The sequence below is a fragment of the Carlito syrichta genome, unplaced genomic scaffold, assembly GCF_000164805.1.
Source record: "Carlito syrichta isolate Samal-C Ts95f unplaced genomic scaffold, Tarsius_syrichta-2.0.1 Scaffold309265, whole genome shotgun sequence".
NCBI lineage: Eukaryota > Metazoa > Chordata > Mammalia > Primates > Tarsiidae > Carlito > Carlito syrichta.
Window position 1 is genome coordinate 119,184 of NW_007253361.1, and position 27,824 is coordinate 147,007.

The 27,824-nt window shown below is 33.6% G+C and overlaps 2 protein-coding genes across 2 annotated transcripts; both read right to left on the bottom strand.

Annotated features, from left to right (window-relative positions):
* Positions 1 to 8,211: 8,211 nt before the first annotated feature.
* On the bottom strand, positions 8,212 to 9,153 carry LOC103269454 (olfactory receptor 4K13-like). The gene has a single exon (XM_021717079.1). The coding sequence runs from the start codon at positions 9,151 to 9,153 to the stop codon at positions 8,212 to 8,214; it is 942 nt and encodes a 313-aa protein (XP_021572754.1).
* Positions 9,154 to 17,867: 8,714 nt separating this feature from the next.
* On the bottom strand, positions 17,868 to 18,806 carry LOC103269444 (olfactory receptor 4L1-like). Its single transcript, XM_008067025.1, has one exon. The coding sequence runs from the start codon at positions 18,804 to 18,806 to the stop codon at positions 17,868 to 17,870; it is 939 nt and encodes a 312-aa protein (XP_008065216.1).
* Between the last annotated feature and the right edge of the window lie 9,018 nt (positions 18,807 to 27,824).

A 27,824-nucleotide genomic window follows, 5' to 3' on the forward strand; every position in this document is an offset into this window, starting at 1 on the left:
TGTCTCGAACCCGCGGGCTCAGGCAATCCACTCACCTCAGCCTCCCAAAGGCGCGGGATTACAGGTTCTTTATTACATGTTAAAAATAATTTATTAACTAAAATCTGAATTGAATTTTAGTGGTGTAATAATGGAACATTATGCTTGATTATTTCAATGTACAATATTATTATTTTTAAAAATCAACAAATAAAACAGATGAATACCAACTTAATCTGAAATGTGATTTATTCGGTTTTACACTAAAACCCTGTCATTTAGATTGCTGTCGAAGCCGGGCTCAGTGGCTCAGCCTGTAATCCCGCGCCTTTGGGAGGCTGAGGTGAGTGGATTGCCTGAGCCCGCGGGTTCGAGACCCGCCTGGGCAGTGAGACCTCATCTCTACAATAAATCAAAAAAAATCAGCCGGGTGCGGTAGCGCGCACCTGTAATTCCAGCCACTCAAAAGGCTGAGGCGGAAAGAGCGCCGGGAGCCCAGGAGGTCGAACCTGCGGTGGCCGGAAGCGGCCTCTGCACTCCAGTCTGGGCAACAGAGTAAGACTCCCACTCAAAAAAAACAAGCAAACAAACAAACAAACAAAAAAGATTGCTGTCGAGAAGGTCTGTCTGGAGATGACATATTGGGCTCTCAGTCTACTTGTGACTGCATTCATCTCCTGATTCCTGAGTATAAATATTGGGTTCAGTAAGGGTGTAATAACTGAATAAAGCACAGGAAGAAATGTATCCAGTGAAAAGCTACTAAATAGCCAAATATAAATGAAAATACATGGCCCAAAGAACAGAGTGGCCACAGTGATATGAGCAGACAGTGTAGACAGAGCCTTGGAGAGTCCAACAGAGGATTAATGTTGCACTGTTTCCAGAATGTAGTGAGCAAGAGTATGAAGCAGATGAAAGACAACAAGCAATTACCAGCAACTCCAGAATGTACATCTCAGTGCAGGCAAACTGTAGGACTAGAGGAAAGTCACAAAATATATTATCTACCACATTGAGGTCACAGACGGGCAAGGGGATCGTAAAAGCCTCTGGCTCACAGTATACACAAAACCAACAGCCCATGATAGCTGCACAGAGCCCATAAGTACCGGTAATTTATAATGGTTGTTTAGGTTTGCTTATTGCAATGTACCGATTAGCAACCACAACTGAGAAGATCGTCTTACTGCTCCCTGAGAAAGAACATCTGAACCATGTAGTCCCACAATGAAATAGATTTATCTTCTCTGAGAAAATCTGTGACCATCTTAGGGGTTGTGATTGTGGAAATAAATGTATCAGTACAGGAGAGATTTCCAAGGAGGAAGTACATTGGTCTTGACTTGAGGTGACAAAGATTGCAGTGACTACAATGAGAAGGTTTCCTGTCATGATTGTTGCATAGACTAACAAAAATATTGAAAAAAGTTTCCAAGGGCTGGTGAGTCCTAACAAAACAAACTCGAATATCATTGAGCTATTTCTTATAACCATCTAGTAGAAGTTTTCAGAAACTCTAAAATGAAGGTAGATTGGAAAAAGTGATAACTGTGATAATATTGAAGGTACAGACAGAAAGTATTTGATTCCTATAGAAAAAGAACAGATGAATAATTATGAAAAATACATTTTAGTTGATTAATGCAATGACATTGATGTTATTTCATTTTTTTAGTCAAAAAAGCACAGTAGATGAAAAATTTATTATACAATTTTTTTACATATGGTTTGCAGGCATAGATTTTTGTCTCAACATGCATCTATTATTTCTTTTTTCAATTCATGAGTTCATGACCCATGAGTTTAATTGGTCAATAATAATTTAACAATACTATCAGTTAAATGAGTTAGTTCAAGTGGATAAGAAAATAGATTCTTAACTTTTTAGTGCCTAGTATTTATACTTCGCCCTCTATCTAATTTGAAGCATTCAGATATGTGCAAGATAGATTAATTTTACATTCAGCTCAGCAAATTATTTTTAGACTACTTTCCCCTCTCTGCTATACTATATTCTCAATCCTCTCTTTCTTTCTAAAATGATACACCAATAATTTCACTTATTTCTGAATCTGTGAACTGGCTACAGTCTGTCATATATTCTTACTGTCTAATCCCCATTATAAAAAGTGAACTTTCTAGAAAGTTTCTAGACAAGAATATAAATGTTTTCCAGGGTCCAGATTTTTTGGGGGTGTCGGGGGGGAGAGTAATACTCTACGTCATTCTTTGGTTACTGAAGAAAATTCCTGACTGCTGATGTACAGTCCTCTTGCTTATTTTTTTGTGTTTCTTGTTGGGCTTCTAGCTGAAGTTCTTTCTTTCTCATCCCTTTGCAATTTGAGTGTAAATAGTCTCCGAGCAACCACCAAACCTTTTACAAGTTTTTGTTTCCTTGGCTTCCTAAATGTTTATCTTACTTGTACCCAGGGCTTTCCTCTGACATTTTTCACATGTGTAGAATGCTTCTTGCCTGTTTTCCTGGCTGATACATTCTTGTCATTTGTACTCTACATGTTTTCCCACACTGAGATGACTCTGCCAGATCAAGTCTATCTTACTTTTCGATTTTAATTTAGACAGTTTAATCCCAGCTTTCTTTTTCTTCTTTCTTATTTTTTAAAATAACTGTTACTAAAATACATCCTACATAGACACAGAAATGACAGATACACATAAATAGCTGCACATGCTTTTGCCACACTCTAGTTCTGGAACACCAAAATAGAAGGTAGAGAATCTACTCTGAATTTAAATTATAATAGTTCATCTAATATCCAGAAGATATTATCTATCTAAAATATCAGAATTGTTTTAAAAACTTGGAGAATCAGCATTTTAATTCAAGTCCTAGTCTTGACATATACTAGGGAAATATACTGTTAACTCTCTAGAACTTTTTAAAATATAAAAATAGAATAATATACATTCGTTAACCTCACAGATTGTTATGACGCTCCAAAAGGTAATGTGCATGACATACATATTTTACATTTCATCGTATACATATAGATGCTATGTATGCTCATTAATTAAATTCTATTCTTTAGAATTATCTCATTTTCTGAAGACTATAAGGATATTCAAACCAATATGGACTGCAGAAGAATTTTACTGTGGAAGACCAATAAAGAAGACAGTGTTAATGAACACATCTATTAAATATAACTGATATAACTATGCAGTTGTCTACTTATAAAGGATTATTGTCATCATCATTAATATCTTTCATGCAGTAACTGAATCTGTATATTAGTTATGAAATTGTTTTTCAAAACTGTGGAATCCTCAATCTCCAAATACTACCAGGATAAAATCTTGATGAAACTCACAAAAGTAAATTTTTTAGTTTAATATATAAAATTGAAAAATTAAGAGCTTTAAACTATATTACTTTTTAGTTTTTTAAAATTATATAAGTATATTCATAAGAATATCCAGTTAAGTCTATGTACAGATGAATTCAAATTTGTTGATATAAAGTCATTCATTGTGGTAATTTGTACAAATAGTTCCAAATTAAATATCTTTAAAAATATATTTTTTTTAAATTCAGAAAGCACTAAAATAAGTTAAAACAAAATAGAAAGGGTCCTCCTAACTAAAGCCACAGTTAAATGTCAAATTAAATTTTTAATTTTTGAGTAGTATACAAATTATGATGAACCTAAAAGGAATAAAAAATAATTGAACAAAACTGGATCAAGCAGTGTTTGATTTCCCTCTGAAGTAACTGTGTCTGAGAATGTGATGCATGGCCTATGATAGGGAGAGCTTACCTCTTTTAATGTCTTGCTCTTTTATGTGACTAAAAGACTAAGAATTTCTTCACTCCTTTCAACTGTGGTTGCTTGCTTAAAAATAATCATAGGACACCCAATACTGTGGATGCATGTTCAGTAACAAGTGAATTTTCACAAAAGCACTAAGATAGAACAGTTAGTGTGTGTAAAAAGATGTAACTGATCATTCTTTTAATTAGAATGAAGACTGCACAGTTTCTATTGGTCACGAGTATTTGTTATGTTTCCTTTTTATTAAAGTGTCAAACCATATAAGCATTATATAATTTATGAAAAATTTTCACTTATAACTTCAAAAAATGTTTGGAAAGAAAAAAAGATTTACTGTCAAAATAACCACTACAAATATTTTCCTAATCACAGTAATACACTTGTACTTTTAATAGAAAAAAATTATAAGTGCAAACAAACTTTGTTGTCATAAGTTAATCAAATTAATAAACTAGAAAAAGAACTGTTTTATATGTAGGTAGAAAGGTGCCAGTTGCTTTAGAAAATAGAAGATAGTTATTGGGTGGCAAAATTATCAAAAATGAATATATTAGCAATATAATTAGACAATTGTTGGCTAAAAGATTATATTATTCAATTAAGAAAATAAGAGCAGAGTTAAGGGAGATAAGAAGGAATCAATGTGAATTAATCATTTATCAATTGATAGTCCATAAATGTTTTCTGAATTAAAAAATAAACTATAAAAATTAAAATATAAATAAGAAAATTAAATATTAAAACAAAATAAATACATATCACCAATTTTCTTTATCTGAGATTTTATTAATTAATTGTTACACTTATCACAGATGCTAAATTTAGCCAAGAAAAAACTTAACTTTTTATCATTTTACCATATTTTAGTTTTTAATCCTCTGTGGACTAAACTATACAAGTTTACATTTCAAAACCTAAAGTTCAACTTGTGGAACTGACCACTTGAATCAAGAACGTAAGATGAATTTATTCACCAGTCACAGAGAGTCTCTTCCGCTTCCCACTACAACTAGATACACTTTTCCAGATTCTACTTGACCAAAATTACAACTTATTTTTTCCTTCATGATAAAATAACATGATTTTAATTCTGTTACGAGATTTATATAAAATATCTCATTTTTAATTAAAGAATATAATTGCATATACTGTCAGCAATACTATTTAAACCTAATAGTACCAGCTGAGGAGTGACCTCTTCAAAGATATTTAGAAACATTCAAATTCTGAATGTATGTTGATTCTATTTTTTAAATCCAGTGAAATACATGGCAATCATTTGCAGATTAAAAAAAATTAAAGGGAGACAGAAAACATAGGCATAGGATACAGGCTAGTAAATAAGTCCCAGAGGAAAATTTAAAAATAAACACGTTGGTTTTCTGTATAGTTGAGAGCAAGGACTTATTCTATCATTACTTACATGGATTGTAAATTCATCAAGTATATCAGCCATGCGGACTTTCTCTAGAATGTGCTTCCTCTTGAAGAACTATCTCAAATGGTTTGGGTAGTGGTGGGTGAACACATTTATAGAAAATGAACTTACAGTAGATGACACTTAAAGAAATGTTAATTATCTTTTATTTACATGAATATTTATAATTAATGTGATAATTGAATGATTTTATTCAAGTAAAATTAAAATAAACAATGACTACAAAGAACAAAGCTTAAAAGGAATTTCATAGATCACCGACTAGTTCTTAACATACATGAACTCCTTTTATTGTATATGAAACTGTAGAGAGAGAGTGAATGGTAGTGGGACTTTCATTATTTTTAATGGCTTTTCTTGATTAATGGTAATAAATTGAAGGAGTTTAGCAATCCACCACTCAAAAGTTTTAGAATTTCACTAAATTCTTTGCAATTATGTACAACTTCTTAATGACCCAGTGATATTAGAAGATCATGATATAACTTTATAGTACAACAAGGCAGTTAAGTGAGCAAAATTATAAAGGTTAACACACAACACATGATGAAAGATGAGTTCATTTGCTAGAAAGATTTTTTTGTGTGTTTATTTTTTATATGTAACCCCTCCAAGATTTTCAACAATTATAACTTTCTTGAAAATATTACGGAAAGGTGGTAATATAGGATAAAGGTGTGCTACATTAACTTCCAAAACTTACAGAAGAAATTGCTAGTAGCTCTCTCACTCACTGTGACTGAGCCTCCAATGTTTTAAAAAATGTATTACCTCACTCAGTCACTAGCAAATCAATCAGAATTTCCATAAAAAATAAAACCTTTTAAATTTGTTTCTGCTGAGTGTTTGTAGGCTACAGTTTAGTGTTGCATTACTATTTGAAAAGGTGTTTGTAGGAAAAGAAGAATTTTCTTTTTTTAGGATGTGGGGTAGAATTCAGGTTTAGGTATACAAATGTAGATTATGCAGGTATCTTTGTTGATGAGGTGTGCTCCCACGTCCCCTAGCAGTTGCCCTCAACTGCCAGTCCCACCCTGCCCCTCCCCCTGGCAGTTTCCCACCACTGCCAATCCCTTTAGGAAAGAAGGAATTCTTAAATACAGAAATTAAAAAGATGACATAACTAATTAGATGCCCAGACTAGTTTACTCACACCAATTGGTGACATAGCATACAAATAATTTTCCAGAATAAGGCTGCAATTTATAAAAGGACAAATTTAAGTGGGACAAAAATACTCAAAAGAGGAAGAAGGAGATAAGGAGGTAACATGTAAGTCTGATATTCACAGTATATTATTTTATAAAATAAAAGACAGCACTCCAGAAGATGGTCTTTGGGTTTTTGCATAGTTTTAGGTTTTTTTATTTGTCTTTAGAAGGCCTTATTATCAAGTTTCAATAAAGTCACCATTAGTATCATTCAATAAATCCAGCCTGACTAAGGGAAAGAGCTAACTAACTTAATTCTGTCTTATTTCATTTTTGCTACAATTTATTTTCCACTTAAAAGAGTTATATTAAATTTTAAAAGTATGTTGACGCTCATCTTTCCCATTCTAAAAACTTTTCAATGACTTTACATTGGCAATGAAAAAGGATTCACTGGGTTTACATATTCTGGTGTCTCCTCTTCTATAAAATCTCAGCACTCAAGTTGCTCCCTTTAACTCATCAATCTCTTTCAAAAATCTTTATCCTCATTACCTACAAGCTTTTTCTCATTCCACAATATCTGTGTAGACTGGCCCTACTTCCTGGAATGTCCTTTTTCTTTCGGGTGTTTAATCTTGTGATTTTCTTAATATCGTGACTTAACTCCTCCCAGTGGTCTTCTAAGGCCACCATGCCTAAGGATACCTTCCCTACAACTTTGTTATTCCCTTCAAGGCAGAGACCAGATATGTATCATTAACAATGTAGCTATATTGCTTGGGAAAAAGTCCAGTACTTAGTAAATATTTACTAAAAGACTGTTTAATGAATGACTAAAGTCACTTGAAAGAACATCGACAAATCAATGTTGTTTGGTATAGAAAGAGTAACAAGTACACAGCTTCAAGTTTTAATATTTAATTTTTTTTTTTTGAGTCAGGGTCTCCCTCTGTTGCTCTGGCTGGAGTGCAGTGGCATGATCATGACTCACTGCAGTCTTGAATTCCTGAGTTTATGTGATCCTCCCACCTCAGTCTCTTGAGTAGCTGGGACTACAGGCACACACCACCATGTTTGGCTAATTATATTATTATTTTTTTAGAAATGGAGTCTTGTATGGGGCCTAGGCTGTTATCAAACTCTTGGGCTCGAGCAATTTTCCTACTTCAGGCCCTGAAAGTGTTGGGATTACAGGCCTGAGTCACTGTACCGAGCCACAAATATTTATTTCTAAACAAATTTTTATGTTCCACTGAGAATGATTACCCTATTGAGACCACAGAGTAAAAAAAGAGTTCTGAAACTTTTAATTCATTTCCTAATTCTATTGAGAAGCTGCTATAGGTTGACATGTATCATCAGACATTTTTAAAACCCTCATTAAGTTTAAAGACACAACTATTGTCTATAAAGAAAATTTTATACTAAGCATCCTTTCACATGTTATCTTACTAAATATTTCTATTTTACATCTTGAGTCACTGGAACATTTTAAGATTTTTTTTTTAAGGCAGAATTTATTGAGAGGACAGAAAATCTCCCACAGTGGGAGAGGACCCAAGGGAGTTGCCCCATTTTAAGATTTTTATAAGAAGACATTATTTTTATATATTCCAAAGATTCTAAGATGATGAGGTATATAATAAATGCATGCTGTTCTAAGTATTATGCCTGTGTTATGAATGCTTTCCATTAGAAATCTTAAATAAAAAATAGCTAAATAATTCCAGGAATGTGAGGGGAATAAAATTGATATTAACATTTTCATTTACATTACTTAAATACATATTTAGGACTCAAATACCAAATAGCGTACAAAAAAATCAGATATTACAAATAATATTTAAAGGTCCAGCCAAGAGCCAATATACTGGCTGCTCAGTCTCTTAATGGCTGCTTTCATTTCCTGATTCCTCAGAGTATAAATAATTGGATTAAGGAGGGGGGTGATTATAGAATAAAACACAGAAAGAAACTTATCTACAGAATAACTATTGAATGGAAAAGCATAGATGAAGATAGCTGGAACAAAGAAGAGAATTACAACAGTGATGTGAGCAGATAATGTGGATACAGCCTTAGAGGATGCACTGGAGGAATGCTGCCTGATGGTAACCAACATGATGATGTAAGATACGAGCAACAGAATGAAGCAGACCAGGGACAGAAGCCCACTGTCTGCAATCACCAAGAGCTCTAGGATATAGGTTTCAGTGCAGGCAAGCTTGATGACCAGGGGGAGGTCACAGAAAATGCTGTCCACAACATTGGGGCCACAGAAAGGCAAACCCACAGTGAAAGCCATTTGGCTTGTGGTATGTGTGAACCCAATTGCCCATGAGAGCAATAGAAACACCATGAGCACTCTGTGATTCATGATGGTCTTATAGTGCAAGGGTTTGCATATGGCAACGTACCTGTCAATGGCCATGGCTATCAGAAGAGACATCTCACCGCCCCCAAAGAAGTGCATAAAAAACATCTGGGCCATGCAACCCCACAAGGAGATGGTCTTGTGTTTTCTAAGAAAGTCTGCAATCACTTTGGGAGTTGCCACAGAGGAAAGACATAAGTCAAAAAATGATAAATTTGCCAGAAGAAAATACATGGGGGAATGAAGATGGTTGTCAAATATCACAGTGATCACAATGAGGAGGTTTCCCACTATGATGGCTATATAAACAAGAAAGAACATTGCAAAGAAGAGTATTTGGAGTTCTTGAGAACTACAAAGTCCCAGCAGGATAAATTCAGAAACACTTGAGCTGTTACTCAGGGTATCCATTTATCCATTTGCATGAGTTTGTGACAAGTTGTCTAAAAGAGGGAAAAACAGAAAATCACATGACAGGAGATCTAATAATTTAGTGCATTTTATTATTTATTCATGAAACCAACATTTTTGGCAAAGTAACTGTTTTATAGGTCTTCTTTGGTATTTTTAGCTAAGAGATACTTCACAAGACCACAAAGCCATTGGAAACTGGTGTTTATTGAGTCAATTGGATCAAATTAACCTCAGTTAATACAAAGCAAGGACATTTGACTAAACTGAATATCCCTTCATGTTTAGCTCCAAATCAGACTGTGAATGATCACTTAGTTTATTATAGAAATGGCGAAGTGTTTTGAAAAGTATCATGGGAGTAGATTTTCATATTTTTGTGTCTCTTAGGAAATACATTGACAAACACACTGTTGTCATATCCTCAACGTGTACTAAAATCCTTGAGTACTATATCATGTTAAAAAATATTGCACAGATAACAAATGTGCATTGTGCTTTCTTAAGGAAACTACAAAACACTAAATAGAGACCATGCTCATAATGTTGACATAAAGTTGAATATTAAGACAGAATGTAGTACAGTTGATCATTACTTCATTCTTGTTCAAATGTTTTCCTTCTAAGAGGTAGTTTAAGAAAGAGGTGAATCATTTACCTCTGCTTTCTTAAAGTAAGCAACAACAACAAAAGCAAAATGTAGATGCATTTCTTGAACAGTATCTTTAGAAAGTAACTCTTTTTGATCTTTGCTTCCTCACAGTGATATTCTCTAAAGTTTATTTAATTTTCACTTTTTTTCAGGATGGATATAAGTAATAGATATTACATCTCTGATTTAGATGGATTAGGCAAAGTTAAATGAATTTTTAAAAATGAATACTTACATTTTAAAAGGACAGAGCACAATCTACATTAAGCTATTTCGTTCAGCGTCTCTTCCTTTGTCTTGATGGAGGTCAATTATACACTTTTTATTACAGGTTTCTTGTCCATCTCCAGTACTTTTCTTTTCTGTGTGAGTCCTAGGCCCAGACATAATGATGATTATGAAGGAAGAAAATCAGATATATGTGATATTTCTCTGTACTTTGTAATCTCTTAATCATATGATTTAAATTTTGAAAATACAATATATCTAGCTAAGCATAAAGAACATTCTTATTTTTTCAATGTGCTAGTAATCTTACAGTCATGTTCAGCTAAACCTTCTGGATCTTCTGTGTTTCTACAAAATGTGCAAATGTGTAGATTGTGCAGAGCACATGGATTTGAGATATTTAAACTATTCAGTTTCTCCAAGATATTTTTTACCTAAATAGTACTTAAATATTTGACCATTTTTAGATTGTTTTTGTATGAATGTTAAATTTCTTTATACATTCCTCCTCATAAATTTAACAAGTGTAAAGAGAGCATCAACTGTATTATGAGTGGCAGTGTTTTATGGTTTTCTATCTTAGAAAGAATGAAGCTGTGAATAAAACATTTTATCCTTGTAGTCCTATTATCTATCTCTCTTTAGCAGTAATTGTTTTTGCATCCCAAAAATCTACTGAGTGACGTTCTTTACATGATGCCATAATTCAAACAATAAAATCATTGAAACTGATCAGTAAGAAAACAATGTAAACGTCTCAAAATCACTGTTCTCTAAGAATGATTTGGCCTGGGTTGCTGGGTTATTCTCTTAACTACAAAAGAAAAATTTCAGATTATATAGGTTTTCTTCCAGTTGTGAGAAACTCTAGTTTTTTCCAGTTGAATTTGTTCCTTTCTAGCCCCCCTTTCACTTTTAGATTTGACATTTGTATTTTATTATTTATGAGCCTATATAACATTGTAAATGCAAATAGTGTTCTAGATGTAGTAATATAGGTAGAGTAATATATCAGTATTATCTAACCTACCAGTTTGTCCTTGGATTTAGGAAGTAACACCAGTACATAATCCTGGATACTTAATCCTTATCATCCAGTGATTTTATTTTATGCTCTGGATTCACAAGACAGCAGTATTTAAATGTATCCCTTGGTAAGAGAAACACACACACACACACACACACACACACACACACACACACACACACACACTTGCTTGTTATTAGATTCCTCAGAGACTGGCAGTTAAAAAGTAGGGATTGCTAAAACATCCCTTCTGCTTTTATTGAAAATTAGACACTATTTTTCATCTGCTAAATTGGTAACATTTTAAAGGCAACAGTCAGTACATAAGATGGTTCAGAAAGAATAGAGATGAATTACAGGATTTTTGTATGATGCTCATAATTTTGCTGCAATTATTTCTTACAATAAACATTGACGACTACTCAGGCAAAATGTTAATATTCATTCTGAATTAGTAATTTATGGACAAATAGCAACGTATGTATTTATGGTGTACAACACAATATTTTATCGTGCATATACATCATATGGAATGGCAAAATCAAGCTAATTCACATATGTATTTTCTCATATAATTATCTTTTTTTGTGGTGAGAACACTTAACATCTACTCTCTTAGAAATTATCAAAAAAATTGTTTTTAACTATAACCACCATACTGTGCAATAAATCTCTTGAACTTATTCCTCCTATCTAACTGAAATTTCATCAATTAACTACAATCTCCCCTACTTCTCCATATCTCAGCCTCTGTAACCACAGGTTTACTCTGTGTTTCTATGAGTTTGATTTTTTTTTAGATTCCATATATATGTGAGATCATATGGCATTTGCCTGCTTCACCTAATGTTCTCCAGGTTTTTCCATGTTGTCACAAAAGACAAAATGAATTTCTTCTTTAAATCTGAGTAGTGTTTCATTGTACTTCTATGCCACATTTAAAAATATATTCATTCCTTGTTAGACAGATTGTTTCCATATCTTGGTTACAGTAAGTAAAGCTTCAATGAACATGGAAATGCAGATATGTCGTTGATATACTGATTTTATATCCTTTGGATATATACTCATTAATTGGATTTCTGAATCATATGGTAGCCCTATTTTTTTATTTTTGTGGAAATGCCATGCCGTTTTTTATGGTGATTGTACCAATTTACATTCCCAACAACGGTGTACAAGTGGTTATTTTTTCTACATTCTAGTCAACACTTGTTAACTTTTATGTTTTTAATAATAGACATTGTATCGGGTATAGGGTGATATCTTGTGATTTTAATTTGCATTATAATAATTATTATAGCCAGGCTCTGTGGCTCAGCCTGTAATCCTGTGCTTTGGGAGGCTGAGGTGAGTGGATTGCCTGAGCCCGCGGGTTCGAGACCCGCCTGGGCAACTTGGCGAGACCCCATCTCTACAATAAATCAAAAAATACAGCCGGGCGTGGTAGCGTGTGCCTGTAATTCCAGCTAATCAGAAGGCTGAGGCGGAAAGATCGCCGGAGCCCAGCAGGTCGAGGCTGCAGTGGCCGGGAGCGGCCACTGCACTCCAGTCTGAGCTACAGAGTGAGACTCCAACTCAAAATAATAATAATAATAATTATTATTATTATTATTAGTGTTGTGGAGCATTTTCACATATCTTTTAGCCATTTTTAAGTCTTTTTTGAGAGCCTTCTAAGTTCTCTGCTAAATTTTCAATCAGGTTATTTATTTTCTTACTATTGAGTTGTTTGAAATTTTTATATATTTTGAATATTTTTTCCTTATTAACTGCATGCTTTGCAAATATTTTCATCCATTCTGTAGGCTGTCACTTTACTCTGTTGATTGGTTCCATTGTTTTACAGAATCCTCTTAGTTTGTTGCAATTCCTTTTGTCTATTTTTGCTTTTGTTGCCTGTGTTTCTCAGGTTGTATTTAGAACATTGTTGCCCATACAAATGTCATGAATGTTTTCTTTTAGAAATTTTACTGATTAACCTATTTTTATTTACTTTTTGTATATGGTATGAAATAAGTGTATAATTTTGTTTTCTCTGCATGTGGATATTCAGTTGTCCCAACACCATTTACTGAAGATTTTCCTTTTCCCCTTGTTTGTTCTTGACGTCTTGTCAAAAATAAATTTACCATAAATGTGTGGGTCTGTTCCTGCTTTTTATTCTGTTCCATTGGTGTATATTTTTGTTTTTATGGCAGTACCATGCTGTTTTGATTACTGTAGTCTTGCATATTTTTAAATTAGGTGCTGTGATGTCTCCAGCTTTGTTCTATTTGTTCAAGTTTGCTTTGACTATTCAGGATCTTTTGTGGTTTCACATAAATTTAAGAATTTTTATTATTTTTGTGGAAACGTCATTTCAATTTTGATAGGGATTGCATTGAATCTATAGATTCCTTTGGGCAGTATGAGAATTTTACATATGAATTCTTCCAATTCACAAGCAAAATATATCTTTCCATTTATTTGTATCTTCAATTTTCTTCATCAATATTTATAATGTTCGGTATACAGATATTTAACCTCCTTTGTTAAATTTATTCTGAAGATTTGGGTTTATTTTTTTTTTTTTTGCATATGTGTGTTTGTGTATGCGTGTGTGTGTTTTGAGATGGGATCTTGCTCATGGCAGCCTGGAACATCTGGGCTCAAGTGAACCTCCTGTCTCAGTCTCCAGAGTATTTCATTGATTTAACAGCTATTGAAAATGATTCTAGCTAAAGGAGTTTTAGGATCCTGAGTGTGCTATATTGACAGACACAAAAGTCTTCCACAATATTTAATCAACTAGAGTGTAATTCCATCCTCCAATTGATGCATATTTTGTTCTATAAATAGTTGGAGTTTCTTCAGTATAGGGTGTGCTATAATGTATAACTGTAAGATTTTTAAATTTACCCTGTAACAATAGAGTCTAATATAATTTCTAATAGCAGTTATTCTAAACTTGCTTTATTTCTTCTCCTTCATTTGCTTTAAATTTATTATGTATTTCCTTCTCTTGATTTAATTACAGAAATCTAACCCATGTAATTACAACTAAGACATATGAACACCATCTACCCTGTGTACTTATTTTTTTGTCAGTTGGAGTCTCACTCTGTTGCCTCGATTGGAGTGCAGTGGCACACTCATGGCCACCACAGCCTCGACATGCTGGGATCAGGTGATCCTTCTGCCTCAGTTTTCCAAGTAGCTACAACTAAGGGACGTGCTACCATGCTCAGTTTATTTTTTTTTTATTTATTGTCAAGGCGAGTTCTCACCATTTGCCCAGGCTGGTCTTGAACCCCTGAACTCAGGCAATCCTCTTGCCTCAGCCTACCAAAGTGTTGAGATTACAGGCCTGAGCCACCATGCCTGACCAGCAACCATGTACTTCTTTTTTAATTATTATTATTATAAAGATGTGGGGTGCAATTCAGGGTTAGGGAAACAAACTTTGATTATGCAGATACGCTTGTTGATGAGGTATGCCCCTCCCTCCCCTAGCAGTTTCCCTCAACTGCAAATCCCACCTCCCCTCCCCTGACAGTTTCCCACTTCTGCCAATTCCCATTATAATAATTGTTCAAGGTCCACTTATGAGTGCAAACATATGGTACTCAGTTCTTTGTTTCTGTGATAGATCACTGATTATGATCGACTCTAAATCCATCCAAGTTGCTGCGAAGTTCGTATGTTTGACCTTCTTTATGCCTGCATAATATTCCATTGTGTATATGTATCACATTTTTTTAATCCAGTACAGCTTCGATGGGTAACATGGTTGGTTCCATGTTTTTGCTATTGTGAATAGAGTTGCAACAAACATACATGTACAGGTATCTTTTTTGTAGAATGGTTTGAGTTCCTCTGGCTATATTCCCAATAAGAGAATTGCTAGGTCATATGGAAGGTCAATTTCTAGCTCTTTCAGAAATCACCACATTGTCTTCCAAAGAGGTTGCACTCGTTTGCATTTGCGTTCCCACCAGCAGTGTAGAAGCATTCCTTTTTCTCTGCATCCTCACCAACATCTATTGTTTGTTTTATTAATAATAGCCATTCTTATTGGGGTGAAGTGGTATCTCAATTTGGTTTTTATTTGCATTTCTGTGATGATGAGTGAGGCTGAGCACTTTTTCATGTCTGTTGGCTGCCTGTATATCTTCTTTTGAGAAGTGTCTATTCATGTTTTTTGCCCACTTTTTAATGGGGCTGTTTGTTTTTTCTGCTTTTGGCACATTTGAATTCCTTATAGGTCCTAGATTTTAGGCCTTTGTCAGATAAACAATTGGCAAATATTTTTTCTCACTCTGTGGGCTATCTCCCTGCTCTCTTGATGGTTTCTTTTGCTTTGCAGAAGCTCGTTAGTTTGATGAGGTCCCACTTGTCTGTCTTATTTGTAAAGGAATGGGCATTTAGTATTCTGAATAGGAACTGGTTCCCAGTTCCAATTTCCATAAGGGTGTCTCCTGTGATTTCTAAGATTCTCATAGTTTGATGTTTTACGCTTAGGTCTTTGATCCATTTAGAGTTAATTTTTGTGTATGGTGATAGATAGGAGTCCTGTTTCAATCTTTTGCATGTGATCAGTCAGTTTTCCCAGCACCATTTACTGAATAGGTTCTCCTCTCTCCAGTGGTTGTTGTTGGAGGCTTTGTCAAAGATGAGTTGGTTGAGAAATTGAGGCTTTGCTTCTGGAATCTCTATCTTGTTTCATTGGTCTTTGTGCCTGTTCTTGTACCAATACCAGGCTGTTTTGTTTACTGTAACCTTATAGTAAAGTTTGAAGTCTGGAAGTGTGATACCTCCTGCTTTGTTTCTTTTGCTAAGGATTGTTTTGGCTATTGTGGTCATTTATGTTTCCGTATGAATTTCTGTATTATCATTTCCAGGGTGAGAAGAAGGATGTTGGTAACTTAATGGGTATTGCATTGAATCGGTAGATTGCCTTTGGTTGGGTGGACATCTTAACAATGTTGATTCTTCCTATCCATGAGCATGGAATATTTTTTCATTTGTTTGTGTCTTCTTGAAATTCTTCGATCAGTGTTTTATAGTACTCATTGTAAAGGTCTTTCACTTCTCTGGTTAGTAAGATGCCAAGATATTTCATTTTTTGGTGGCTATTGTGAATGGGACTGTACTTTTAATTTGGGTCTCTGCCCACTTGTTATTGGTGCATAGGAATGCAACTGTCTTTGCACATTTATTTTGTACTCTGAGACTTTGTCAAAGTCCTTTATCAGTGCCAGCAGGTTTTTGACAGATTCTCTTGGATTTTAAAATTATAGGACCATATCATCAGCAAAGGGGGATAACATGACTTCTTCTAACTGTGTACTTCGAATTCCTTTTTTTTTTTTTAGCAGATAACATCTAAAAGTAATGGTACATATACTCCTGGTAGGAAGACAAATTGAATAACATTATGCTAGAATATAGTTACTTACATTTTCTTTATTCAATATGTATGAACAGCTATGAGCCAATATCTGTGCTAGGTACTGGAGATTGATGAAATTTATAGCATATGGCAAAGCAAATGGTATTTATAATTATTTTCATAATGCATGCAATGGATAGAAATAGCATCATGCTATAAACAAGTCAAATAAATATATCTAAACTGGTCAAGGACATGTATGAAAGATATTCTAAAACCTAATATTTCATCTGGGTCCTCTGAGAGGGCCCTGGAACATTTTTTAAAAAGTAGTGAGTTAAGATGTCTTGTGATTTGGAGAACTTGTAAGAAGGTCAATGTGACACCAGCATTAAGAAAAAGAATAGATTGGAGCAAAATTCTAGAGGCAGGCCATGTCATGATGGCCAGTTAAGAATTTGAGCCTAAATCTTCATGCCATGAAATATTTTTTATTCAAGTGAGTGACACTGAGAATTTCATTTTATGACATCACTCTGGTTGCTTAAATGTAGGAAATAATTTACATAACTTATTTAGGATCAATTATAAAGCTATTGTCTAATGTAAGCAAGAAATGGTGCCTTAAATTAAGAGAGAATATTTAATATTAACCATCAATATATAGGATTTCAAATTTTTGCATGTACTGCTTGCCCAGTTCCCCAACATACACAATTAAATCAGATTTTATCATTGCAATAAGGGTTAGAATCCTACAAGAGGTCAAATTTACCTGTAGTTTTATGTAGAGCCCTTAGAAAGGTAAAGCTACATGATATATTATATAAAATAAGGAATAATGCTTTTTTAAAACATTTTTAAAATTGAGGTTTGAAAGTCAGCTGTACATACTTTTATTCCTCAGATCATTTGGTTTCAAATGATGCTATTTGCAGATCTATTGAAATTGGTTTTCCATTGGCTTTTTCCTCTGACATCTTATATTCACTATACTGTTGAATTTACCAATTCATTCTTATATTTTGCCTCGTTGATTCAAGAAATTACAATTCTGTTATTCTTAGTAATATTATTTAAATTATGATTTGTTCACAATGACTTATTTAACTATAGTATAAATTTATAATAACATGAATTATAAATATTTATTAAAACTATCTTTTATAACATTTACATATTCTTTTACAGTTGTTACTTTACTAATAAACATATATTGAATGTCTATGGAAAAAATACTAAATTATTTTTATAGAGATTTTTAATTATCTTTATGAAATATAACAGCCTTAACTATGAATCTAAAGTAATTTGGTATTGTTTTTTGCATTGGTTATGATTATAATGAAAAATAAAATGATGCATTATTCATAATCTATCAAGTTGTCTTACTATAGCGTTTGAAAGTTGAGTTATTTATATAGTGCTAAAGTCTAGAAGTTCTGTGTGGAGCTAACATATTGCAACCATAATTTTCTCATGGTCCCTCGCATTTTCTGATTTCTCAGGGTGTAAATAATAGGATTCAGTAAGGGTGTGATAACAGTATAAAATACAACAAGGATTTTATTGCTTGCCAAACTACTGAGTGGCCAGGCATAGATAAAGATACAAGGTACAAAAAACAGAGTAACCACAATGATATGGGCAGACAATGTAGACAGAGCCTTAGAGAGTCTGCCAGATGATTTTTGGTGCACAGTTACCAGGATGATAGTGTAGGAGACAAGCAAGAGGATGAAACAAATAAAAGAGAGCAGTCCACTGTCAGCAATGATAAATAATTCCAGGGTATATGTTTTGACACAAGCAAGCTTGATCACTAGGGGAAGATCACAAAATATGTTGTTTATGACATTGTGGCCACAGAAGGGTAAGTTCACTGTAAAGACCATCTGGCTTGTGGTGTGTATAAAGCCAATTGTCCATGAAAATATGACAAATCCTTTCATCAGCCTGTGGCTCATTATGGTTCTGTAGTGTAGGGGCTTACATATGGCTACATACCTGTCAAAGGCCATGACTATCAAAAGAGTCATCTCAGCCCCACCAAAGAAGTGCATAAAGAACATCTGGCTCATGCAGCCCCACACAGAGATGGTCTTGTGTTCAGCGAGCAGGTTTGTGATCATCTTGGGTGTTGTGGTAGTGGAGATACACATATCCAAAAAGGAGAGATTTCCAAGGAGAAAGTACATGGGAGAATGAAGAGTTGAACTACAAGTCACTGTGACCATAATGAGAATGTTTCCCACCACAGTCGCACCATAGATCAAGGAAAATGTCATGAAGAAGAAAACTTGAAGTTCCCATCTTCCAGAAAATCCTAGTAAAATAAACTCAGTCACTACAGATCCATTTTTAAGATCCATTTACTCAATGCAGAAAGGCTCCAGAAATTCCTCATATACAAAGAGAATTTTAAAGAAAGTCAAAGTTAGCATCAATATTTTCTTATTTCTATTAGTTGTCATAATAGTTAATGATATGAAAGCATAGAATTTTAAATATATCAACACATGTATTTTTAAGATTTGAGATTATTTTATACATCATTTATTAAATTCTTCTAAACTTGCACTTCTTGAGATTATGTTGTGCCAAACTATGAGAAATATAGGACTTGGGAAACGAGAAATCACATTGTTCTGTATTTCTGAAATAATTTATAAAGGTCATTTTATATTTCTAAAACAAACAAGCAAAAAATAAGTACATATACAATTTAGAAGTTAATTTCACATGGAAGAAAGTATTTGAATTCACTAAAATAATTTCACTTTAAAATTTTTGTTTGTAGTATACAGGCATACCCAATTTTATGTGCTTCACTTTATTGTGCTTTGCAGATATTGAATTTTTTTTTTGGAGTTGGTGTCTCACTCTGTCGCCCAGACTAGAGTGCAATGGCTGCTCCCGGCCACCACAGGCTCAACCTGCTGGGCTCCAGCGATCCTTCCGCCTCAGCCTTCCAAGTAGCCAGAATTACAGGCATGCGCTACCACGCCTGGCTGATTTTTTGATTTATTATAGAGATGAGGTCTCGCTGCCCAGGCGGGTCTCAAACCCGCGGGCTCAGGCAATCCACTCACCTCAGCCTCCCAAAGGTGTGGGATTACAGGCTGAGCCACCGAGCCCAGCTCCAAATTCCTCTTAATGTTGATATTTTGACCTCCTCCCATGAATCACGAATGTTCTTAATGATATCTCAATGGTGAATTAGAATGTTTTCAAATTATTTTTCCCAAAACCATCAGAAGAATCACTTTCTATGGCAGATATATCCTTACAAATTTTCTTAAATAATAAAATGGAAAATCAAAATCATTCCTTGAACCAAAAACTGCAATATGGATAGTGTGTTAGCAGGCTTGAAAACAAATTTAAGTCCTTCAGCATCTCCATCAGAGCTATTGGGTGACCAGGTGCACTGTAAATGGGCGGTAATATTTTCACATCTTTTTTCTGAGAAGTATGTGTTAACAGTGAACATAAGATATTCAGCAAACCATGATATAAACAAATGTGCTGTCATCCAGTCTTTATTTCACTTATGAAAATGAGCACAGGCAGAGTAGATTTATCACAATTCTTAAGAGGCTGATATTTCAGAATGATAAGTGAGCATTCTTGTCAACTTAAAGTCACCAGCTGCACTTGCCTCTAGCAAGAGAGCCAGTTTGCCCCTTAAAGATTTGATACTAGGTATTGACTTCACCTCTCTAGCTATGAAAGCCCTAGATAACATCTTTTTCCAATAAATGTCTGTTCAATTTACATCGAAAATCTGCTGTTGAGTGTAGTCACCTTCATTGATTATCTTAGCTAGATCCTGGATAGCTTGCTGTAGCTTCTACATAAGCACTTGCTTTTATGTCCTAGAGATGGCTTCTTTCTGTAAACCTCATGAACCAACATCTGCCAGCTTCCTGCTTTTCTTCTGCACCTTACTCACTAGTCTCAACCTTCAAAGAATTGAAGAGAGTTAGGGCCTTGCTCTGCATTATGCTTTGGCTTGAGGAAATGTTGTGACTGGTTTGATCTTCTATCCAGACCACCACTAAAACTTTCTCCATATCAACAATAAAGATTTCACTTTCTTATCGTTCATGTATTCTCTATAGTAGCACATTTAATTTCCTTTTAGAATTTTTTATTTGTATTTACAACTTGGCTATTGTTTGGCACAAGAAGCCTGTCTTTTGGTCTATCTCAGCTTTCCCCATGCTTTCCTCACTTAGAGACATGCAACTATTTCTTTCACTTGAACACTCAGAGACCTTGCAGAAGCTGCTAATTGGCAATTTCAATATTGTTGTGTTTTAAAGAATAGGAGAGATGAGGGAATGGTTAGTCGATGGAACAGTCAGAACACATACATTTGTCAAAGTCCACCAGCTTGTATAGGCACACCAGCTTGTATAGGCACACCAGCTTGTATAGGCACTCAAAAATAATTAAAATGGTAACGTCAAAGAATAATGATCACAGATCAGCATTGCAAACATAGTAATAATTTAAAAAATTGAAATATTTTGAGAATTACCAAAATGAAACACAGAGACATGAAGTAAATATCTAGTGTTGCAAAAATGGTGCCCACAGACTTGCCGGACAGAAGTTTGCCACAAATCTTTAATTTATTTAAAAAAAATTCTGCCGGGCTCGGTGGCTCAGCCTGTAATCCCGCGCCTGATAAGATCTGAAAAACACTTTTTGGCCTGCAAAAGTGTTCATCAGCCATACACTGTTTTTTTTAATATAGAATGCGTCAATACCTTCTATCTAGGGTTTACAATCTAGACAGACATGACTATCAAACAAAAAATAGCAAGTAAACCATGTGAAAAAAACATTTAATTTAGTATAAGGTGTATGCAAAAAAGTTTTAAGAATTTTAAAAGAATAGAGACCAATTCCAAGCATCACTTTTAGATATGGTTTCAGGCTTGACTGTTGGTATCTTCAAAACACTTTTAAAAAACAATTTTTATGGTCAGTAAACAAAAAGAATGAGGTGTGGAGAATGTGCAAGCATCTATAAAAAGAAAATATTTAATAACAGTGAATGGGAAGAGTGACGGATTTAGAAAAGTGAATGGATTAAGGAACTGAAATGAGTCACAAGTGTTTATTCTCTTTTTTCCAATGACCTGTAATTCTCAACTTATTTTACTTTCCCTTTTCCTAAGTATCCTATCATCATCATCTAAGCTTAAGTCTCTCAACTGTTCTTCTATCTTAAATATTTTTAAGAAGTGGATAATGTTTACAAAGTAAAGAAAATCAAGATAAAATGAAGCAATTCCTGTAGGTCAACCTGCAGGAGTGCTCAGTGATGGGCTGTGGCCCTGGAAGAATGCACAATGACAGCCCTCATGCCACACATTTTCTGCACAGTTGTGTTACAAGTTTATCATATGGGTGCACTTGAATTTTGTTTCTGAGACGTTTGTAACAGTAATTGCAATAAAAAGGTACACTTTGGAGAAATGACAAGGGTTGACAATTGCTAGATGGAATGAATATGCCAACTATAATTTTAAGATGAATAGCTATGCTACATGGAATTTTATGCCCTGTGATACAATAACAGAAAAACCTGGATAAGAAATTAATACAATTAACCATAAATTGATTATTTTGGCCTTTTATTTTATTTCAAAGGAAAAGCTGGCATTTAGTTATGTTGATGGCTTTCTCAGCATGTTTTGCTTATTACACTCTTTTTAAGAAAGCTTTTTAAAAATATTGTTTTGGAACTACACTTAATTCAGTGTACATTTCTTATATAATGAGTATGAAAGGTCAATATAAATGAAGGTAAATAAATCATCACATAGTTTGGATAAAAATTATATTAGTGAGGAAAACTTCTTCCCTTAAATAATCATCTGCAAATTTTATTATAATTACTTATACTCAATAAGTTATTATATGCTCTGGAGGAAATTAAGAAAAAGTAATACAATCTATTTTTTTCCATATCTTACATAAATTCAAAACCAACATAATTAAGCAAATCTTTCTCATATCTTGGACGCAGGATCACCTTAAAGAAGTGTGGTATCAGGTGAGATGGTTTAGGTAAAAGCTCCTGGTCAAGCAGAGAATGAACACTGAGGGGGCATGTATTAAATCTTTAGGTATAAGCTCCTGGTCAAGCAGAGAATGAACACTGAGGGGGCATGTATTAAATCTTTAGGTATAAGCTCCTGGTCAAGCAGAGAATGAACACTGAGGGGGCATGTATTAAATCTGAGTCATTTGTGTAAATCCAAAGTTACAATCCTGAGACTTTACAATCTGTTTAAATCCCTATTAGAAAAGGAATAAGCCAAGAGTGGTGGTAGTACATAGTTGTGTATGAATGTTTTTGCTCTTGCCCATGTGTATGTGATACACATTACTTCATATAAGAATAATTTATTCAAGTAAATATTTGCTTATCCATTTATTGTGGTCATTTGAAGAAAATAATTTTAATCTTTACTGATTTTATGTCTTTAAACAATTATACATACCTATGTTAAAACAGAAATTGCCCTCAAAAACAGTACGCTTAGAAAAAGAAGCCTGTCATGAAAGACACAGTTTGTATTATTTTATTTATATAAAATGTCTAGAAAAGGCAAATCTATAGTGACAGAAAGTATATTAGTGGTTGCCTTGAGTTGAAGAATGTGTGCAAATAGGTATGATATTTCTTTTTGTGATGATGAAAATTATTTAAAATAAGATTATGATGCTTGCACAACTTACATATTATTATTTGTAAATGTAATAATAAACATTGAAATGCATACTAAAATTCAATCCAATCTAGTTTTAAAACTTCTTTTTTTTTTTTTTTTGAGTTGCAATCTCACTCTGTCACCCAGACTGGAGTGCAGTGGCCGCTCCCAGCCACCGCAGCCTCGACCTGCTGGACTCCGGCGATCCTTCCGCCTCGGTCTTCCAAGTAGCTGGAACTACAGGCATGAGCCACCACACCTGGCTAATTTTTTGATTTATTGTAGAGATGAGGTCTTGCCAAGTTGCCTAGGCGTGTCTCGAACCCACGAGCTCAGGCAATCCACTCACTTCAGCCTCCCAAAGCGCGGAATTACAAGCTGAGCCGCCGAGCCCGGAGTTTTAAAACTTTTTAAAGTCTCCATTTGAATTTATACTTTTAGTTGCCTTGTGTATTTTGTAGTTTGCTATTTATTGCTTTCTCTGCTATTTAGAATACTCATAATGAGATTCCTGAAATTATTCATAATCCCTTGAATATGAACAACCTCTAAGGATTTATATCTAATTATTCTTCTAATATCTAATTTGTATTTGTGGTCTAATGGTAAGTTTTATACAGAAAATTTTAAAATATCTAGCTATGGTCACTAGTTCTCTCTCTCTTTTCAGCTCTTTCTTCAACTGTCAACATGATATGTTTTTTACATGTTGTGTCAACATTTGAAATTTGATGTTCCTATTCTACAAAAAAAGTATGGGTTGCTAGCCTCTCCATTAATTTCAATGATAGTATGAGTCTTCTGGATTATCAATATTTATCTTTCTTAACTATATCCATCATACTTACTTGCCATTTACTACCAATTTTACTCTGCAATACCATTTTGAGAACAGGTTTTCCTTCAATTGTTAAAGAAATTATGTATTCCACGCCTTATGAAATACAATTATGTGATCTCCTAATTAAAGATTTGGTACATTAAAAGCCTTTTTCTTCCAGCTAAAATAAAAATAATTAAAATACCATCCTTGGTATATTGAACCTCTAATTATCTATCAGCAACATTTCACTCACCTGTTTGAAAGACACAGTAAGAGGAAGAACATGTTCAAGGGATTATTCAAAATTAAACATCTGCTTTTTTTTCTCTACGATGTTCTATATATGATTCTGCATATTACTTTGTGCCTCTTTAAAAAAAATATATAAACCACTTTGGAGGAAGGTTTGCTGGAGCTCTGGGGGAATCCAAATTTCAGTGGGAGTTGTTAAAGCACTGAGGCCCTAGTATGACCAGAAGAAATGTTCACATCATATTTTGGGCCCTGTAATATATGCTGTGGTTCTCCCTGTGTGGTGGTTTGATTAAAATAGCCATGGGAATGTTGGTTGATTGGCTATGGTAAATAAGTATAGACAACTTTGATTTAATGGAATTATTTCTCCTCACATTATTCCCAAACTATCTTCTTATCTTTCTTCTAGCAACTTTGTAATTTTTAAAAATAATCTTCAAACTATTCTGAGCACAATTCCTCAATATAAATAACTTATGTGTATGTGTTATAAATTTATTGCAGAAAGTATATTATACATGACATAAAACATTCAGGATTATTAAAAGACCATAAATTATGGTAAATAATTTAAAATTTGATCTCATAAAAAGTACAACTGTTTTGTGTTCACTAAAATATGAACATTTTTAATTTAAGTAATTTGCTTTAAAACATTTAGAGAAGATTTATATGACAAAATATTTTCATAACCATTACCCAGTTTATCATAAAATATTACACTACATATATGTTTCACAAGGTGTTTCATTTATAAAATTAATCATACTGGTTTATTTTGTCCTGCAGTTTTCAAAGTCTGTTTCAGTAAACTAATCAACAAAGGCTGTTGTAAGTAAATTCAAATTAGTTGACATCTGTCACTTAACCACAGATCGTTATTTAATTTCTGTCAAATTCACCATTTAATCAATGGCTTAATGTAGATTTTTCTCACAGACAGTAAAAGGAATGTATTAAAAGTAATCAATTAAAAAAGTCATTAAACTGATGAGAAAAATTCTTTATATATAAAATATTAGAATAACCCGTACTTTTACAAAGTGTTTGCTAACAAGGAATACTTTTATTGATCATCATATTGCTCATTTTAGCCATTTATTCAGAGGCAGAAAACACAAGTATTTTCTCAGTGGAGTATGACTTTTATTCTTTTGCTATGTGGTAAGAAATATTCAGAACACTTTAATTACTTTTAGTGAAAAATTTAAAGCCCTCCACTGATTGTCACATGATTAATAATATTACAATGAAAATTATGTAGTTTTTATATACTTTAAAAATTTTATTTTATTTTAAAGATGTGGGGTACAATTCAGGGTTATGTATACAAATGTTCATTATGCAGGTACTCTTGTTGATGAGGTGTGCCTCCCCTCCCCTGATAGATTCCCACTACTGTCAATCCCGCCCCCCCTCAACTCGGGCGGGATCACTACTGCCCATCCTTTTCTTGTACTATTATGATAATTGTTCAAGGTCCGCTTATGATACTCAATTCTTTGTTTCTGCGATAGATCACTCAGTATTATAGACTCTAAGTCCATCCAAGTTGCTGTGAAGTTCATAAATTTGTTCTTCTTTAGAGCTGCATAATATTCCTTCGTGGATATGTACCACATTTTTTTTTCATTAATCAGTATTTTTTATTATGGTTTTGTGGGGTACAGTTAAGGGTTAGGTGTACAATTATGTTTCATTCAGGCACCCTGTTGATAAAAGGTGTTTTCCCATCCCCCGACAGATATTGGCTACTGTTAATCCCATCCTCCTCCCCCCATAGTTTCCCAGTACCGTCAGTCATTTTCTTATAGTATTGCATTGGATGTTCAAGGTCCATTATATGAGTGAGAACATGTGATATTCGGATCTTTGTTTCTGTGAGAGGTCACTCAGTATTATAGACTCTAGTTCCATCCAGGTTGCAGCGAAATTCATGATTTTGTTCTTTTTTATGGCTGCGTAGTATTCCATCATGTATATGTAACACATTTTTTTAATCCAGTCCTCTTTTGATGGGCAGCATGTACCACATTTTTTAAATCCAGTCTTCTTTCCATGGGCAGCACAGTTGGGTCCAAATTTTTGCTATTGTGAACAATGCTGCAATAAGCATATGTGTGCATATCTTTTTCATAGATTGTTTGAGTTTCTCCAGGTATATTCCATCCAAGTTTTCTTGTACTATTATGATAATTGTTCAAGGTCCGCTTATGTGATACTCAATTCTTTGTTTCTCCAGGTATATTCCATCCAGGTATATTCCATCCAAGGGGATTGCAGGATCATATGGAAGGTCAATTTTAGATCATATACTTACTTTTTAAATGTTTTTCTAATCATGATGTCTTCATAGCATCACTAGCTAATAAATCAAGGCACAGTATATGTTGTCGAGTTCAATATTAATAATGGGAATTATCTATATTAAATTATGATTGTATTATGTTAATATAAATGATTATTTAACCTATGTTTAAGAATAATGTTTCCTAATAATTTAGAATGTTTTTAGCCAGTTTATTGTCAGTTCTGATAGTTCATTGTTCTTTTGCTTTGTAATTTAGCTGACAGTTCCCACTATATGCAAAATTGTCTCCCTGCCTTTTATGGTTATTCATGTGAATTTTAATAAGTAGAATTATCTTTGATCTAAGGTTCAAAACAAAGAAAAATTTTAAAGTCCTTCATAAAATTTTGAGAACAAATTGAGTGAAAATTAATAATATAATAAATTTTCCCTCTTCTCCTTAATTGGACACATTTAGGTTGAAACACATAGTAATATGTTCATGGTAAATGAATGAGAACTGCTATGAATTCCTCTGCCTTTCAGTCAACTCATATGTCCCTCAGATAACTTTAATCACAATCTGCAACATTTGATGACGTAACATACAGATTGAATTAGGACACAAAAATAATATATTAAATACTGGTAACGCTTTTTTTTAAAAAAAAGTATCATTTCAAATTGAAAGAAAAATAATTAAATGTTCTTTATTTTTCTTTTCTTACCTGACTGTCTAAAACCGACTTAAAAATGTATTCATCTTATTTTGAGAAAATGGGTTTAAATAACTGACTGGTGCAACTCAGTCAACTCGTTTGGATCTACCATGGATCCCGATCCAATGAAATATTTCTTCAAGTTCTGTAGTGACCAAACTAATAGTTCTTTACTTTTTGATTAAAATATTCACCTCATGTTACTGGCTAGGATAACATTCTGTGATTCTCTAAATATTCTTTTCCTGTCCCAAATGTTTAGTACTCTCAATTTATATTCCCTTTACTGTATATTCAAAGATAGCCAAGATTGTGTTTATCATATACTTCTTCCTCTAGTTTAATGTTTTACTTGTAGTGGATTTAATAAATTGGCTTCTATTCTATAATGTCTTTCAATTTTCTGGTGTTGAATATACTCTCTTTTGATTTATTCTGGAGAGTTTCCTGGGAAACAAATTTGGCTGCTCTAATTTTAAATTTGTTTTCTTGTTGCATATGTACTTATAGTATAGATATTGTTCCATTGTTCTAAGAAAATTATTCACAAGTAGTTCACAAGGGGTTAA

What these genes read in the sequence shown, in the direction of transcription:
- LOC103269454 (XM_021717079.1), bottom strand. Translation starts at nt 9,153, where the DNA reads ATGGATACCCTGAGTAACAGCTCAAGTGTTTCTGAATTTATCCTGCTG.
- LOC103269444 (XM_008067025.1), bottom strand. Translation starts at nt 18,806, where the DNA reads ATGGATCTTAAAAATGGATCTGTAGTGACTGAGTTTATTTTACTAGGA.